Source organism: Emys orbicularis, chromosome 2 (assembly GCF_028017835.1).
Source record: "Emys orbicularis isolate rEmyOrb1 chromosome 2, rEmyOrb1.hap1, whole genome shotgun sequence".
NCBI lineage: Eukaryota > Metazoa > Chordata > Testudines > Emydidae > Emys > Emys orbicularis.
This window is the reverse complement of record NC_088684.1, coordinates 65,047,365-65,065,326: the sequence shown is the minus strand read 5'-3', so window position 1 is coordinate 65,065,326 and position 17,962 is coordinate 65,047,365. Positions and strand designations below refer to the sequence as shown.

At 34.7% G+C, this 17,962-nt stretch overlaps 1 protein-coding gene across 1 annotated transcript in view; it reads right to left on the bottom strand.

Annotated features, from left to right (window-relative positions):
* The window catches only part of ASPH (aspartate beta-hydroxylase), a 210,016-nt gene that overhangs the window by 125,130 nt on the left and 66,924 nt on the right, over nt 1–17,962 (bottom strand). The window contains exons 4-7 of the mRNA XM_065400175.1: nt 8,069–8,158; nt 2,883–2,957; nt 2,148–2,384; nt 1,372–1,437 (exon numbers count right to left, since the gene is read on the bottom strand). Of these exons, the coding sequence (XP_065256247.1) occupies nt 1,372–1,437; nt 2,148–2,384; nt 2,883–2,957; nt 8,069–8,158 (468 nt within the window). The remainder of the gene's footprint in view (nt 1–1,371; nt 1,438–2,147; nt 2,385–2,882; nt 2,958–8,068; nt 8,159–17,962) is intronic.

Below are 17,962 nucleotides of genomic sequence, written 5' to 3'. Positions count from 1 at the left end.
TTAGTTCCATTAATGCGGTCATTCAACAGAAAGTTCCATATGTAGGCATAGGGCCTAAATTTCAAGTGCAGGTTCACGGTAAGAACAACAAGAGAAAAAAAATGTTTGATATACCAGCAGATTCTAAACTTCTGCTCATCTTCATATAAGGATGCCCATATCATAATAAAATCTTTCCATTTTCAGCTCACTTACAAATTCTGTCACCGCCCTTGTCTATCAACACATGTCTATCAACATACACCTCTACCCCGATATAACGTGACCCAATGTAACATGAATTTGGGTATAAAACGGTAAAGCAGTGCTCCGGGGGGGCGAGGGGGCGCACTCTGGTGGATCAAAGCAAGTTCGATATAACGTGGTTTCACCTATAACGCAATAAGATTTTTTGGCTCCCGAGGACACCGTTACATCGGGGTAGACGTGTACATAGAGAACCACTACACCTAAACAATAGAAAAAAAAATCAAGTCAGCATTGGTCTGTTGTCTAATACATCTTTGTTCAAGAATAGGGAAACAAGATTCTGGGAAATTATACATTAATCTATGATGGATCACAGAAAGGGTGTGTGTGTTTTCATTATACCATTAAGAACAGTCAATTAAATGGCAGGACACCACAATTCTTGGCTGTATTTTTTGAGGTCAAGGTCAGCATTGCTTAGTGAATCAGCTACCCGGTTAAAGGGTTACCGGATAATGGTCTCCATACAAAACTGTCACTTGACTGGTAAGCCTGTTTTTCACCAAACAACAGTCATGGAGGCAGGAGAGCAAAGCTTGCTGTTGAATGACAGCATTAATGGAACTAACATAATGAAAGTCTACTTCTTGGATAATAATTTTTTTTTTAAATTTTCTTTTGCTTTATTACTACCCCTTTGTTTACTGATTTAAAATATACTAAATAAGATACTAAAACTCATAATACATAAGGCCTTACTCGAAAAAAAATGCATTTACTTTTAGAATATCCAACCATAGATCCCTTCCTAGTCTGTCCGTATGTGAAAAAAAACGTTGTGTGTGGAATTTTACTATCAAATACATATTCTAGACAGCCGGGGCATATGTTGAATGTACCAAGTCTTTCTGCAACTTTTGCACTACTGAAGACAGACACTTTTGTGATTACAAAAATTCTTCCCTTACATTATTGATTTTAAATTGCAAACCTCTTAGTCCATTCAAAGGATTCAAATACCTTAGACAACAATAATAAAAAGATTTTGGAGCAGTACAAAGTGTTTTAAAAATCACAACTCTAGATTAGTTCAGTGATTTCTATTTAGCTTTTCTGTTTTTATTTTTAGCAGTAAGGCAAAAAACACCAGTATTATGCAGTATAAGAAAAACAGATTCCTACCAGGAATTTCAACTGCTTCAGGCTCACCTACTCCATGCTCTTCTACCTGATCATGACTGTCAGTTTCTGAGAGAGAAAAATTAAAGAATTGCTTTCAATTATTAGCTAGTGTGCATGTGAGATTTTTATACATATACACACACACATATATATATATATATATACACACACACACACACACACACACACACACAAACACACACACACAAAAAATTGAGTCAAATTTCAAATAGGTTTCAGCTCAGCCCCTAAATTTCCACAGTAAGACCATTTGGAGAATATAATAAAAGTGTGTAGGTAGAATGAAGAAAATCTCAAGCAATCAAAAAATAATCCCGTTAAAAACAAATAAATAAAACAATAGGATTAATATGCTATGGATTAAAATGCGTTAAAAATCTTGTTTTGATTTATAAAATATTTATATTTGGGAATAACTTTTGCTGAGGTTTAACATTGGTCACATATCTTCACCAAACTGAAATTTAGATGGAGTCACACTCTTAAAAGGCATGCATTACATGCACTTCATAAATTGCCATGTACACTCCCGTAGGTGAACAAAAGCGTATTTGTTTGTGAATATTTGCCAGTTATGTTCTCAGTTAATGGTTTGTACACATAAATGCAGTAATTGGCTTGTCACAAAAGAAAGGCCCTAAAAACTTCAATGAGAATTTCTGTCTTGCTACACTTAAAAATATTTCTAGTTGATTCTTGTAGAAATAGTAAGAGTTAATATAATGGAAATTATTTAATTGGTTCAGATAAGAGACCTTCCTGAACTGGTTTTGGTATTTCAGGTACTTCAGGTATTTCATCTTCTAATGCTTCATAGAAGTCATCTGTTGTAGGAATTTCAAAAGCTTCTTCATATACTTCATCCTTCTCCTGCCGTTCATCATTTAATCCTTCATCTGCACCTTCCTCATGCTCATCATTTAATCCTTCATCTGCACCTTCCTCATGCTCATCATTTAGTCCTTCATCTGCACCTTCCTCATGCCTCTCTCCTGATTAATAAGAAGTACAGAAGATGTAAACACCATACCCAGCACCCGCTGAATTAAATTTCCAACAAATAATCCACATTCAAATTTATCTCTAGTAGTTCTTAGACATTCCCCAAAATAAGTAGGGTCTTAACCATTATCAGAATGAACTTCTAAAATGCCTGTACATTGATCCACTGGAGAAACGGCTAGGAGAGAGAACCACAGTGACAGATGACATCATCCCTGTCCTCTCTTGATATGTCAAGATGTAACATTTTGAAACATTATTTGTAGACTGGTCAATGGGAGCTACAGGTACTCAGAACCTCTGAAAAATCAAGCCAGTTATCAGGGTTTGCTCCCTAGACCACCTAGATGTCAACAACTTGTTGGCTATCCCCTCACATACAGTTGAAAGGAAATCCAGTGCACCATCATCAAGAATCAATCTCAAATTTGTCTAGTCTGTTGTGCTATTTATAAATTACCCAGTGACTGCAAAGTCTGAATTCATACCGGCTTGTGAATGGAGTGCTTCATGAAGAATGGCCTGGATTTCTTCTTCCAGTTCTGCTTCAACATTCTTGTGCTCTAAATGGGTTATAAAATATGTCAAAGATAGGTGCAAAGGATAACAAAGTTTGCACTTTGCAACTGTTGCAATTAGTTTGTAGAAAAAGATGGACATATTCAGTAAAGCAACTCCTTGACCTCATTAGATCACTGTAGAGTTTTCTATCACCTCTGTAATTAATTGGATTGGAGGCAGGGGATCAGGTAAAATAGGTTGCATTTTTTAAACAGTAAAAATGAACCCCTTTGCCAGACTTCTAGCAATTTCACTGAAGATGAATTGAAAGCATTTCCCTTATGCTTTTTAGTATGTCAAGAACATCAACTTTTCTGTACAACTTTTTTAAGTGACAGTATCACTAGTGATTTCAGATAGTTGCATTCCAGCTGCCATATAGTAATCACCAAGAACTCTCTGATGTTAACCTATACAAAAATAATTACTGCAACATACACAAGAAAAAAAATTAAAACACAACCCACAACTTTTAAAAATAAAAATGGCAGGCAATGAAAAAAATTGAACTGCTTCAAGTAGCAGTAAAACTCTGTATCTTACCTGATCCACTATTACTTTTTATGGTTCTAAAACCCACCACGTTATTTTAATCCCTTAAATAAAACACTCTGACCTTACGGGCAATGTCATGTGTGTGTCATACTGTAGGGACAGCAAAATCCTATCCAAGTCAGTGGGGTTTTTGTTTTGTTAAAATAACGGGCAAATGGTGTCAATTTTTCCACTGGTAAGACTTCCCAAGCAGTTCATGCCACATTACACACACTGTCCCACTTCTGACCCATTTATTTATGGTAAAACCTTTGGCTCATGCTCCCCCACACACCTGTTTTAAAAAAATTGCTTCAGGTGATTGGTTCTCTTTCCAGCAATTATATAGCTCCATAAATAAGATGCGAACACAGAATATTTTCCAAAGCAGTACTACAGGAGTTAAAAGACAAGCCTGCTGAAAGGGAGTGTATGTATGTATGCATGTGCCTTCAGGACATTGTTTTGTAAGTCTTCACTTTATTTCACCTCTCAGATTTATGGGGCTCTAATTTAAGACACTACCTACACAAAAAAAGAGGTGATAAACAGCAATTCATACTATATTATCAGATTGAGCTTTCAAAAGTGTCTTGATGAGAAAAAATATGCCATGTCCATATTATTATATTTATTGCTTCCTTTATCATCTCTTTCATGTGATAGAGACAGAAACGGATTACTACAGTTAGGAACGTGCAACTGCTCATTTGTGTACACTTAACTCAATTACAAATACTTAATGTGCACAGGCTAAACCAGAAATTCACAGAAGCATGTGGCCAGTTAGGTGCTCAACTACCCAGTGAATACAAAAATACCCAATGTTAATGAAGACATCAAGCTCTTAATACCTATGTTGAGTCTGCAATGGTTTATATACACAATAACATCTTTGAATATTTGGCCCACACTGTTACTAAAGATACCATTTCTTCTTACAATATGCACATGCTGGAAGGAAGGTTGAGTGTTTGACAGTCACCAGATTTACTCCTTGAGGAATTGTGCACCACTGCGCATGCGCAGAATTTATGTCCCCATCAGATTTCTTTGCTTCTCTGCAGAAAAATGATTTTCTAACAGGGTACAAAGGGAAGTCATAAGAGCAGTCATGAGACCCTCCCCAGCAGTATTTCAGGTGCCCAGCGCAGCTGGCAAAGAGGTAAATCACCACGGGGTAGGGGGCAGGACTGGGGAAGAACTGGCTGGTGGCTCCTACCCTGCACCGGGCTCAGCTCCTAGTCCCAGCTGGGCTGGGGAGGATGGGACTTCCTCTTCCCCTACACAGTATCCCTGGCCATGTGAGACCCACCCCCAGATTTCTCCCCGGCTGTAGGAAGCTCTGCAAACTCTCTCCCTCTCCCCCGCCCTTCCTGCACCAATCGCTCCTCACCTGCAGGAGGCAGGGTCACTGTACAGGGAGCTGCTCCCCCATCCGCCCAACCCCCATGCATCCAGACCCCCCTCATACCGAGATCTTCCCGCCGAACCTCACCCCTCACCCAGACACCCCACCCACAAAGTCCCACTCCCCCTACACCTGGATCCCCCCCACACTAAGCCCCTCCATACTTGACACAGAGGGACAGTGCCCTGGGTTGTTTCGGGGGCAGGGCCCTGTCCTTGCGCTGTGTCAGGGTTGGGTGCAGCCTCATTGCTGGATCTGTGTCCCAATGGCGGGGGGGGGGGGGGGGGGGGGGGAGGAGTTCCACAGTCATCTCCCACCTCCGTGCAGCCAGTGGCCTGTGCTCCCCAAAGTCATGCTGGAGCCTTCATTTACTTGACAAATAAAATTTGCAGAATTTTAAAATAGTGTGTGTGGAATTTTTAATTTTTTGGCACATAATTTTTAAAATTTTGTTGCAGAATGCCCTAAGGAGTAATTATTGTAAGTTCCACAAAGATGGGACCTGGGTTTTCAATATGAAATTTTTGAACACTTGTTTTTCTATCAATTGAAGAAAAATTTAATTTCCTTTTATGAAGTGTGTGTGTGTGTGTGTGTGTGTGTGTGTGTGTGTATACACGTACACACCCACAATATATGAGATATGGAAGGAAATACCAGTTTATTAATCCTTATATGATTTTTTTCTGAATTTGAAATTTAAAGATAAAGGTAAACAAAATGGCAACTAATAACTCTTTGTAAAAATCAGTGACCCTTAAATGCCTTCTGGTTCTTCAGTTTTACACACACTGAACATATACTATACAAGTTCATGTCAGCATCAGCTACTTGAGCGTCTCAACAAATTAAAATATTACTTGTAAAATGGACTAAGTTTTCGGAAAGGAATTCTTTTAGTCCTTGCCCAGAGCCTAGTCCACACTGGCTCAAACTGAATAATTTGTCTGAGCCAAGAAAAATGGAATGGGTGTAATCTTTAATGCTTAAAGTAGGGAAAGTACTATTTATAAAAAAAAGTATTACCAATAATAGATTTAATTTTTTTTTAATTTCTGATGTCTATAACAAAGGTGGTTTTATTTTTAAACTTATTAAACGACAGAACTCCTTTTCAAAACGGTTTCCATAAAACTCTTCTATTTTCAATATTAATTTAAAATAGTAAGACTATTATATATGCAATTCAAATAGTGACTATTCTTTTTCTAATCCTTTATTTAGCAGCAAAAAAAATGAAGTGCATATATGGAGGGAATTGTCAGATAAATTTAAGATTATATAATTAGATACTCTTCTGAAATTCTAAATTCAAGTAAGTGACAACAATGGATTTACAGACACTGGGAGAATAAGTGCTTAAAAGAATATACCAAGCTGTACTCAATTCAATTTAGATAAATAATTTTAATATGATTTTTAGATTAAGTAAATTATAAACACTGAAGAGAAATTTTAACGTTTCCAAAAACAAAGGGATTTAGAAAAAGCACCAAATGTTTGTTTCCATAGGGTGCTTCTTCTGACAAGATTATAGACATAGGATAGAAATTATTTAATACAAAATTGTATGAATAAGTTATACTATTAATATTATATATAATCAATTAATAGTAATATTTATATTTATTATTACACCAAGTAGGTACATACATGTATGCAGAAGGGATCACTCAAAGTAGTTAACTTGTGTAATAATACTTTTGGCACTTATGCAGTTCACACATTCAGGTCACTTAAAATCAGTGGGGAAATTGAAAATAAACAACTCAGCTTTTAAATGAATTGTATAGCAAAATTAAATGCTGTAGGAAAACCACCAACATTTGTATATTCAGATGAAGTGCAACTGTGATAGAATTATTTTTCTTGTGCTTTTTTAGCACAGACTCTAATTTCCAGTTTATTAACAATATGCCCTACATTCGTATCTCATTCTGTATAGTCTTATGCACATATTCAATAGGATGTGCTTTCTCAAGAGACAGAAAAAAGAAGATGCAGAAAATAGGTTTTTAGAGTCCAATCCATGCACTGTGGCTGGTAGTAAGTAATATCTGCTGGCAAGCACATGTAAAATTGGGTATTTAATTTATTTCCTTGAATTCTGCATAGGACTGGTGGGTTTTAATCTTTTTGATGTTTTAAGCAGGAAATCTGTTCCTGAAGGTAGATTCTGAACATAAGTACAAGTACTTGAGTACTGTAGTACATAAGTACTGAATACTTAAAATATGTAGCATTGATTAAACTTTGCCTAGTATTGAGCTTAAAATATTGCAAAAACACAAAAAGCATTTAAATTACAAAAAGAAAATACCATCTTTTTGTTATGTGTGTGTAAAGTGTAAAACATTGTGTGGTCCTGAGCCTAGTTTGGTGGCCTCTTGGTATTACCACAATACAAATAAATAATAGCAGCAATAACATTATTAACATCTATATAAATAGGCAAAAATAATGGGTTTACAATTGTTTCCACACTTATGTTCTAGCAGTTGAGCCAAATATGAACTCCCAGTATAAACTATTATATATGTAATAATTAAAAAAAATGCTGATCTAATTAAAAAAAAAAAAAAAAACAAGTTTTATGCCTGTATCTTTCAAGTCAAACTTAAATGTTTTATTTTGTCCTCTAACCAGGAGAGCAATAAAATCATGAGACAGCATTCATGTACATTTTTATGTATTGTACTATGTATTGTACTACCTTCATTTAACACTTGGTGGAGCAACCTAATTAAACTTCGCAGACTATTCAAACTGGCAAATCTGCTCCCATTTTTGATCAAGTACTCTACTACATCTATATGCATACCAGCATTTGTATTCTTACAGAAAAATATGCTGGAACAATACTATACAAATTGTAGTCAAGAATGTTTACAGTCGCTCTTTCTATTGTATGAGCGAACCAGTTAAGAATTTTAATGTTTATTAATTTTATAACAGTTACTTATAGTGATTCCTGAATATTATGGAATAAATTACTACAGTAAACTGACAACTATTAAGAAGTTAAATGGCAAATGTTGGCAACAGAAAGAAGGGATTTTTTTACCTGTGATGAGAGGTCATGCAATTTCACATCCACGCAGACAAAAGTACCATAAGTGAAATGTTTCTTGCCTTTTGTTGTCATGTACAGTTTGTGAGAGACCTTACCTGATGTAACGAATGACTGCTCTGCAGCTTGAATGGACTCTTCGGATTCTGCTGGTGTTGGCTGTGCTGGGACAGATCTTTCTTTAAGTCCTGCATTTTTCAGTTATAAAGTTAACTTTAGGCTTTGTCTTGTCTTGATCTAATTATATATCAGCATGAGAATCTTGATAATCAGCATGAGATTCAATTATATTATCAGTAAAACAAATGGACAGTATAAGCACCTGAGGATTTACGCAAGCAATGTACTGTTCTACGTTGTCCTTAACAGTACATTCTCTGCAAAGACTAAAGCATGTTGGGAGGGTTATTTGAAGAATACATAAACATGAAATTAGAAAAATGGGTAAAGATGCCCAAACTTCTTTCTTTGGTATAAGTTTATTGAACAAAATCCACACTGATTTAAACACATCACAATACTGTTCATAGATTTTGTTTAGTAAGAAAAAGTAATGTATGCTGATAAAAAACAGACATTTCTTTTCACTTCAACTATTTCCAAATTTTAAAAATGGTACTTATGTGATTTTTTTTTTAAGTTGTCTTGAGTTCTTCTAAAAAGTTTTCATAACGCATAGCACACAATAAAACTATTGACTAGGCTCGCAAATATAGCTCAATAGATTGTAAAGAAGGCTACAAGCCTAACCGTGCCTTCAGATTCAGCAATCTACCCTTTAGTTCTCTTCAGTCCATAAATCAGGTTCATGAATGCTGTAGCAAAACTATGATTCACGGAGTTCTGGTACACAGGTTTCCCCAATATAGTAAGACTTGATGTACAACTAAATAAGTGCCTCTGGATCGGACTATGATGGAAAACAAGGGAGCTGCAACATACAGTGATCAGTGACGGGGTAAGAGGGTCACAGAATTTCCAGGTGGGAAGATCACCTAGTCCCATCTTTCATGTGTCCCGTGCAGAATTGTTACCTAACGCACATTTTCCACTTACTTATGAAGTCTAGTTTTGGAAAACAACAAGTGACAGTTTTGAGCCACTCACATTGAGATCTTAGGGTGTAGAACATTTTCAAGAATATCCTGATAATCAGGATAAATTTTCCTCTTCTGTAAGAGTGAATACAAGCCAGAGTTCTTACTCAATAACCATACTACAAGGTCTACAAGCTTCCTGTGTTGTTCTCATTGAAACATCAGATTGTATTGTCTGTCTCATTAATAGAAATATTCATTCCTAAAATGTCAAACTCATAACATTTAAAATTGATTATACATCAGATTTGTTTTATGATTAACAAAATCCAACATTAGTCACTGAATAGTGTTCATTAGGGCTCAAACAGGTCTATTTTTTGAGGCCTGAACAATGGAGGGGGCAGTGAGAACTTTAGTTCCCTCAACTCTATTTTAGGTGTTTTTAGCCAGGATTGTGTTATATAGGTGTTGTTTTTTTTAAATTAATTCTCACCAGAACTTGGTCATTTCTCTATCATTTAGGCTAACTATAAGTATTTCAACAGCTCTGTAGGATCTTCTTTCTAATAGTTACAAACACAGCTGAAACATGTCCGTACTTCAAATATTTGAAGCCTGATTGAAAAAAACAAAAACCTGCAGTTCACCACTTTGCATACTAACTCCTCCTCATTTATTTAAAAAAACCTAGCAATTTAGACTTCTTGCTGCACATGCCAAAACAAACTCTCAGTTTCAGATCTCTCACAATATCAACTGAGTTTACAAACTGGGTAGATCAACAGAGCACAAAGTGCATGATAAAATATGCATCCGTGTCTTGGTTTTGTTGTTTCAAGTTCTCCATTTGTCTTTAAGTATAAACTGGCAGAGCAACAGATGTGCTGTAATTATGTGATGGCAAGTCAGGAAACAAACAAGTTGCTCCAAAGTGAACTACATCGTACCCCTTTAAAATTGACTTTAAGCCACCACTTCAGTTCCATCAGCTTTTTACTATTATTCTGTTTAGAGAATTTTTTTCTGAAAGCTAAATCTGCATTATATACACCTTAATTTCACAACCATTTCTGGGCTATTCTGAACCATTTTTATTTATGTAAACAAGTACTTTTATATTACTTAACGGGATATTTGAAATTACTGTGGTACAAGGATTGTTTAACTCATATCTTTTATACTAATAAAGCTCAAGGGTTTTTAAATTAAATTACAAGGAACAGATTGTAGCATATCAGCAAATCCAGAGTTAAAAGATTAATATTGCATATTTGACTTTTTTACTATACTCATGAAAACCAAGCAAATTAAAAAAAAACATAACATGGTTTGGGTCACTCTAGTGCAACATACTTATGCAAGACAAAGTGACAAATGTCCTCAGAATATGCTCAGAGGACCAACATCTTTCAAAAAGAAGGTACACTATGACGAACAATCTTCTGTTGCGATGTTCCTTTTAAGTATAATTTCCTTGATTGAAACAGTACACACATTTTATTTTCAGGCTCTTAAACATGCCTTTATACAGTAACAACTCTATTGGATTTAGATGTTTGATTTTAATGAAAGGTGTTTATAGAGACAATCCCATGTATTAGGTTACAGAGTGACTGTGTGACTGACCTTTCACACACCAAGCATGTGTATGTCTATCCCATTTAAAACTGTATACATATTGGAATTCACAGGAAAACGTGAATTAACAATTACAAAGAAACATGATGGTCTGAACTACATTAGAAATTTTCATGAAGGTGCTTTAAAACAGCATTTTAAGTAAGGTTCCAATGCTGCAAAGTCTTACACACATGCTTAACTTTATGCATGGGAATAGTCCCAATGAAATCAATGGGACTTCACATGTATAATCTTTGTAAGATTGGGACATAAGAGGACTGTTGGGTTTTTTGTGTGGCTTATTGGGGGGGGCACGGGAACATATGAGGGAGAGTTAATTCTGCCTTTTTTCCTCAATACCACTCGATGCATGCAACTTAAAAATGCAATTTGAAATAATTTATATTGTTAACTGCAATATGGCAGTTCAGAGCTTGGAACAGATAGAGGCATTATAGAAAGTATGACACTCAAATCTCCACCTCCTCTTCCCCCGCCCCCCCCCCCCCCCCCCCCCGGTACTTTTCTCTGTTACCAGATATAAGAAAAATGTTGATGTACACACCCTCAATCCAGACACTGGAGGGACCCTAGATGTAATCTGCCAATAGAAGTACTTCCAGTACCTAATTACAAGAAAAGTGTTTCTCTATCAAATATTTATCTTCATTTCCAACAGATTACAATGGAATAAGAGATAAGAGTATTAATATTGTTACTGAAACTTAAACTTAAGAGAAGTCTGGGCTTGTTATGCAAGAATAGATATCAAGTCCCATTTCCAAAGGAGATTTAGAATATTTTTCTAGAGCTGTTCTGAGAGATTTCTATATTCACTCCCACATTTTTGCTAATCATCTCTAAAATGTACCCTGATCAGCACGCAGGTGTGTATATATACACACTTTATATTTTCCCAGTATTTAGAAACTAATTCAGTATGTCATTCCTCCTAATTAGGACAACTTGTGTCACATTGTACTGTAGTATTTGCCATTGTTTTTGTTTTCAAAAACATTGTTTCCTTCACAGCATTATATAAAAGTATACTACTGCACCTGTCACCCATAGGTCTTAAAGCACCTTACAAATACTAAGCCTCAATACAACTAAGCATGCATATGTGTACTGGATCAACTGAGAGACAGAAGTGAAGTAGTTTATAGAAGGTCACAGAACAGTTTATGGTAGAACCAGAACTGCGGAGTCAAATTCCAGAACCTTGCTAGGACCACCAGCCACTACAGTCAGTGACCCTCAAGTATCATTTTCAGATTTTGTTCTAGTCTCTTGTAATTTTATTTGCAATGATTCAGCATATAATCAATTCTATTGTTTGTCCAATAAAAATCAGGATTTGTATAATACATAAAGTATTTCTTATATACCAACTAGAAATTAAGTACAGATTTTGTAACATACTGAAATACACTATTTCTGAAGAAATTTTGTAACATCCTATTTACCCCAATTAATAAGACTCTTGGATACTTCTCATTCTTCATTGCTGAAAATAAATCAAAGAAATACCAATCCAAAAAAATGAGCTAATGTATAGAAGTAGAACATTTAGAACTATTGTAGGAATAAGCTATTCTATGAGTGGCTGCAATACACAAATCTGTTCTCTAATCCAGTCCAGCCAAAATACATATAATGGTACAATGTCAGCTTCCTGAAATTTGATCAGCATGCAACAACTCCCATTTAGACATCTCAGTAAGTGGCTAGATTTTCAAAAGCGTAAGTGCCCAGAAGCTTCCATTGAGAAGGGAGCTGCTGGCTTCTGAGCACTTTTGAAAATTTGCCCCCAATTTTGGGTGCTGAATACTTTTGAAAATCTCACCCATAGTGAACTAACGAAGGTTTCAGACAAAAGATGAAGCCAACACAGCAGTAATTTAGCATAGTAATAGCAATACAAAAACTGTCACAGGACCACTGAAAAACATTACAGCACTCAATAAAAGCATCAGACTCTAACAAATGTGTTTCATTGACACTATTTCTAGTTTGCATGCCTTCTAATGAAATGAGAATTAGTTTCTTACAATAGGAATTTTCACCACTTAGGTAATGTCCAGATTATCATCCAATAATACATTAATAAACTTCTACATATGATCCACAATGTTTTTACACTCTTCACATATCTACAAGAAAAATGTAACACCTTAATAGAAAGCAAGAGACATGTATTTAAGGGTTTAATATTGTATGTAAAAAAAAAAAGTGTCAGATTTCAAAGCTATACCAACAATTTTTAATGTACAAGACTTGTGATCAAATACATTATGTACACATTTGAGCTCCACAGCAGATATTTGTTGTGTGTTTACAAGGCAAGTACACACATAAGCAGTCTGCATAATCGTCACTCACACTAATGACTTTCAGAAAAATTGTTACTAATACACTAAATTATGTTACCAATACACTAAGTTTTTCTCACCATCAAATTCCTATTTCTGTTTTTCCTTCTCATCTTCCTTTGCTGAATTTTCAGAAACTCCAGAAGGGATTTTAGCTATCTTTTTAGTTACTGTGTCTTTCCCTGCTTGAGAAGGGGTAACCTCCTTTTCAGTGGCTGATTTCTTCATAGTCTCCTTGTGTTTCACATTTTTGTCTATTCCTGATTTTTCATTTTCCTTGCCTTTGTCTTTTTTAACCTTGTCAGAATCTTCCCTCAATTTAGCCACCTCAACAACTTTCTTAACCTTTCGGTCAGCAACTTTTCCTTCCATGGATTTTTTTTTCTCTTCTTCAACTTTGTTTTCCTTCTTCCTGGATGCTTCTCTCTCTCTTATTTTCTTGAGTGGTTCTTTAATTGCTTCTTTTACTTTTCATATTTTCATTTAAAAAATGGAAAACGTTAATGAACAGCACCATTTTTAGATCATGGAACACAATTTTGTGCAAGGTATCTGCATAATTTAATGCCAATTGCAGCTCCAAACCCGAATAATCTAAGATGACCACCCATATTATTCTCCCCCCCCCCCCCAATCTAATGCTGGCATAGCTAGCAGCCTATTTTTTATTCTAATTAACCCATAACAAAATTCATGAAATATTTATGCAGAAAGATCTCTTGATGCCTAAATACTTGTTAATTAGGATGGCAATTTAAGCTATTAATACATTTATAAAACTACACAAATTAGATCTGAGTTTCGTACTGAAGTCTTAAATCATGCAGCAGATGCAGAAAATAAGCATCTTATATTAAACTGCTGTATTTTCAATTTCATACTCTAATAAAACTACTTTTCTATAACTAATACTGTTAATTTACTTTTACAGAACACATGCTTTTCAATGACTTTGTCTAACACCTCTTTGATCCTGGTACTTTGAATCTTATAAGATAAAGCAAGAATACCTTCTTTAAAACAAGATCTACTTGTGAATTTTTCAACCTCATAGATCAGCAAGGAAATTTACAGTAACTAATATCTATAGCATAACACTTTAGGAACACTGTCACCTTACTTAGGCCAAAGATTACAAAAAAAATTAATATGACTAGGAAAAAGGTTGAGAACCCAACAGCGCTGTTAGTGAATTAAAACCAGAATTGGGAGTACTAGAAACTGATAGTAAAAAAAATTAAAAGCAAACTGATCAGTCTAGTTTCATTGTACAATGAAATACAAATTAAAAGCATCAGAGGTAAATCTGATTTTAAAATCTTGGCATTTTAATCAATAGCATTAATATACATACATTTTTATTATGATTTTTATCTTGACGTTGTCCCTTTAATACTTAATTTTTTCTTATTTATTTAAATTACAGTAGCTTACGACTGTGATGCAACATCCAGATAACATGCAAACAAAGCAGATCAACACAGCCTTCTCAACTACTGAAAGTACACTTAAAAAAAAAAAAAAAAAAAAAAGATCAGTTACAGTAGTATTCCCCATTTTAAATATAAAGGTATTTGAAATTGGTAGAAATTTTCAAAAGGTGAGGGAATGTTTACACTAATGTTTGTCCTAACTTGTCATCGGGATTTAATATTTAAATTTCCTTAATAATATGCAGAAAAGGTGATTCAGCAAAAGAAAGTTACTTTGATGCTATTTTCATACTTTGTGTGTTTGTGGGGGGGAAAATCTATGTCAAAATAACTTTCCACTTTATACATAAACCTAAAAACTAGAAAAATATTTTGCTTACTATGATGGGGTTAGCATAGAAAAAAAGATTCATTTACTTTCAGCCCTATTCACACTTACAAATAAAAGAAATTAGCCTGGTCCTCTTCCTATGAAAAGCAGTAGTAATTTTTTACCTATGTAATTTAACAGAAGCAGATTTTCAATCCTTATTCAGTAAAGTCTTCCCTTGAAGCCTACTGGAGGTTTTGCCAGAGTAAATAATAATGAAAGCTGTAATGTAGTGTATTACTAACTGATTACCTGTACCTTCTCATTACATTTTCTGCATATGAAAAGAATATACTCTTTCCATTCATAAAATTTATAATTCAGCCACCATATATCCTCCCAACAGGTTCTCTACATGATGTGCAAGGACTGGAGGCATTTCATAACATTCCTTCACTACAATATCATACAATTCTTCAGTAAGAACCCAAACACAACAAGTAACTAAATGGCTCATTTATTAATATTTTGGGAAACATACATTTTCAAAACAAGTTATTCCAAACACAACACAAAACAAAAGCTATACATTTCAGCTGGCATGCAAAGGTAAGAAAAAATAGTATTCATATGTGCATGAGAAATTTCCCCAGTAGATAATTTTTTTCTAACCATCTTTTCACTGTAAATTAACAAAAAAATAATTTGGTACTCTAGCCTTAGAGGGAAAAAATGATAACCAATGATGGTGTAAAGTTTGTTACATTCAACAAGCAGGCTGCCCAGTACAGAGTAGTAGATGCAACAGATTATTCCCGGCGAATGTTTCCTCAAATAAAACTAGAATTGCAAACAACCCTAGAAATAACATCCAATTATAATGGGAACAACCACTAAACTCTACTTTAATTTCTAAACCACACTTAAGAATTACTGGATGAAATTCTATGGCTTATGTTAGGTAAATTCCAGACTATATGATCCTAATGGTCCCTCTTCTGCCTAAAGATCAATAAATCCCTTAAATATCTGAAAACAGTAAAGATGTCACTGAAGAGGATTAAGGAACAAAGCAAAATCGGGGCATATATTCAAAATGTATCTCTACATACACCATATGAAATAACAGAGTTGCAAGACAATCAGCGAAATCATGCAAAAAACTTGCACAAAGTGTTTTTAAATAGATTTACATTTAATTATATCCTGTATTAGGAAAGCACTCAAATTAGCTGCAGATGGATAACAGGAATTTGAAATTCTGACTGAGAATTTGCAGGGTATTTGTTTGTCTTTTTAATTGGAGATGCAGCAATCACCACATCTAGCATTAGTAGCCAGAGTTCAATTACCTGGTTTGCAAGTCTCATGCATTTCAGGCATTAGAAATTATTTGCACAAAACTCACTGACAAAAGACGAATCAAAGTACCTTTGGCCTTAGCTTTTCTCTTGTCTACCCCTCCTGGCTCCTCTCCTGATGTTTGTAAGACGGAAACAGGTTATAAACATATTTTCTGATATTCAATACATTAAGCAAATAACATACATAATTTACCAATCTAGAGCAACAAAATTTCATTGGCTCTTTATGGTAGTTAGAGTTCAGATTTCTTCCAAATGCCAACCATTTCTAAATATATTTTGAATTATATATTTGTTAAAATGAGAGCTCTTTATTGTTCTTCCATTTGTTGGAGACAGCATGGATTGCAGGACTGGGTTCAAATTAGGGTTAGATGTTCATGGAACAGTTAAATGATTCCCACAAATACCAACCATAAGCAGACCCCTGCAACCATCACACAGCCAGCAACAAAAGGATAATAGACCATTACCACCATGATGATGGCAGCCTTCCCTACCGATGAGAAAACTTACTTCAGTAGATGTGTAATCTACTACTGCATAGCCAGCCAGTGAGATGAAGACCAAGTACGGTATGTGTCTGGAGCTATAGGTACTTTAATTGAAACAACTTTAAAACTACTAAATGTATCCACCAATTGATTATATTAACACTTTTGGCCTCTACAGTTAAGTTGTGTAATTTGTGCTTAAAACTGACAAAAAATGGCTTTATTACACTGAAAAAAAGACTTTTTGAACTGCTAGCCCTACACACTTGACCTGAGATCTGAAAGCCAAACTGCGTTCTCTCCTCATGCTTTAACATCAGTAATAAAATAGTTAAGGCCTAACTTGGCTGGCAAAATTACACTTGTGTAACTTTACTGCCTCCAGTGAATAAACTTACAAGATCTAAATAAATCACTCAGTTGAAGCAAAAGGAGGAGTACTATTGAGCCAATTGAGATAGCAGAATTATTAAAACTTATTTAGAAAACTTATGAAGCAAGTAAATATGAAAACACATCTTAAGCTGTTACAGTGTTTAATAATTTAAAATGGTAAAAAAAATCTGGTTATTTCAAAAGCCTTTTGCATAAATAAGAGCGTGATTTAATTAGGGGAAAAAAACGTACAGAACTTAAATTTTACCTTTCCCCAAAAAGATCTGTAATTTAAAACTTTATTTTAAATTGAAATGTGCATACTCCATAGGGAGAGAGCTCAGCAAATACCCTGTTTGTGTTTTATGGATGTGTCACTTGTTTATAGATACCCATAATTTGCTGCAGTCTAACTCTTCTTATGTAGACAAAGAACAGTCCTCAAGTTCTGAGCAAGTTATTAATGAAGCCCTCAGGTGTGCAAATTTTACATGCCCTTCTGTTTAGCAAGCCAACTAATAGATAGTATCATTTCCAAATCAAACCATGTCTATTATCATTCTTGGTCACAGAATTCTACAGTAAAAATCTCTCTAAACAAGAACACACTTTAAAATTACTACTATATTTTGATCTAATTTGAATGCTTTACAAACTTTTGGCATCAATATTAGTTTTGTTTTGTTAGAGAGAATTATTATGGTAAACTAATATGATTTCAACAAAACAAAACCCTTACCGCATATAAGCGGTTAATGCCTTACAAGGTGAATATTAACATATTATAGTTATACCTTTCTAGGAGAACAATGAATAGCTGAAAGCAATTCTATACCACACTGCTACATACATACATATATACATACATAAACAGCTAGCCACAAGAAAGATTTCAACCAAATCCGTAACTTTTCCTGAAACATTTATTTTGGCTGTACATACCACATTTTTTTTAGAAGATACTAAAATATAGTTTACATAAAT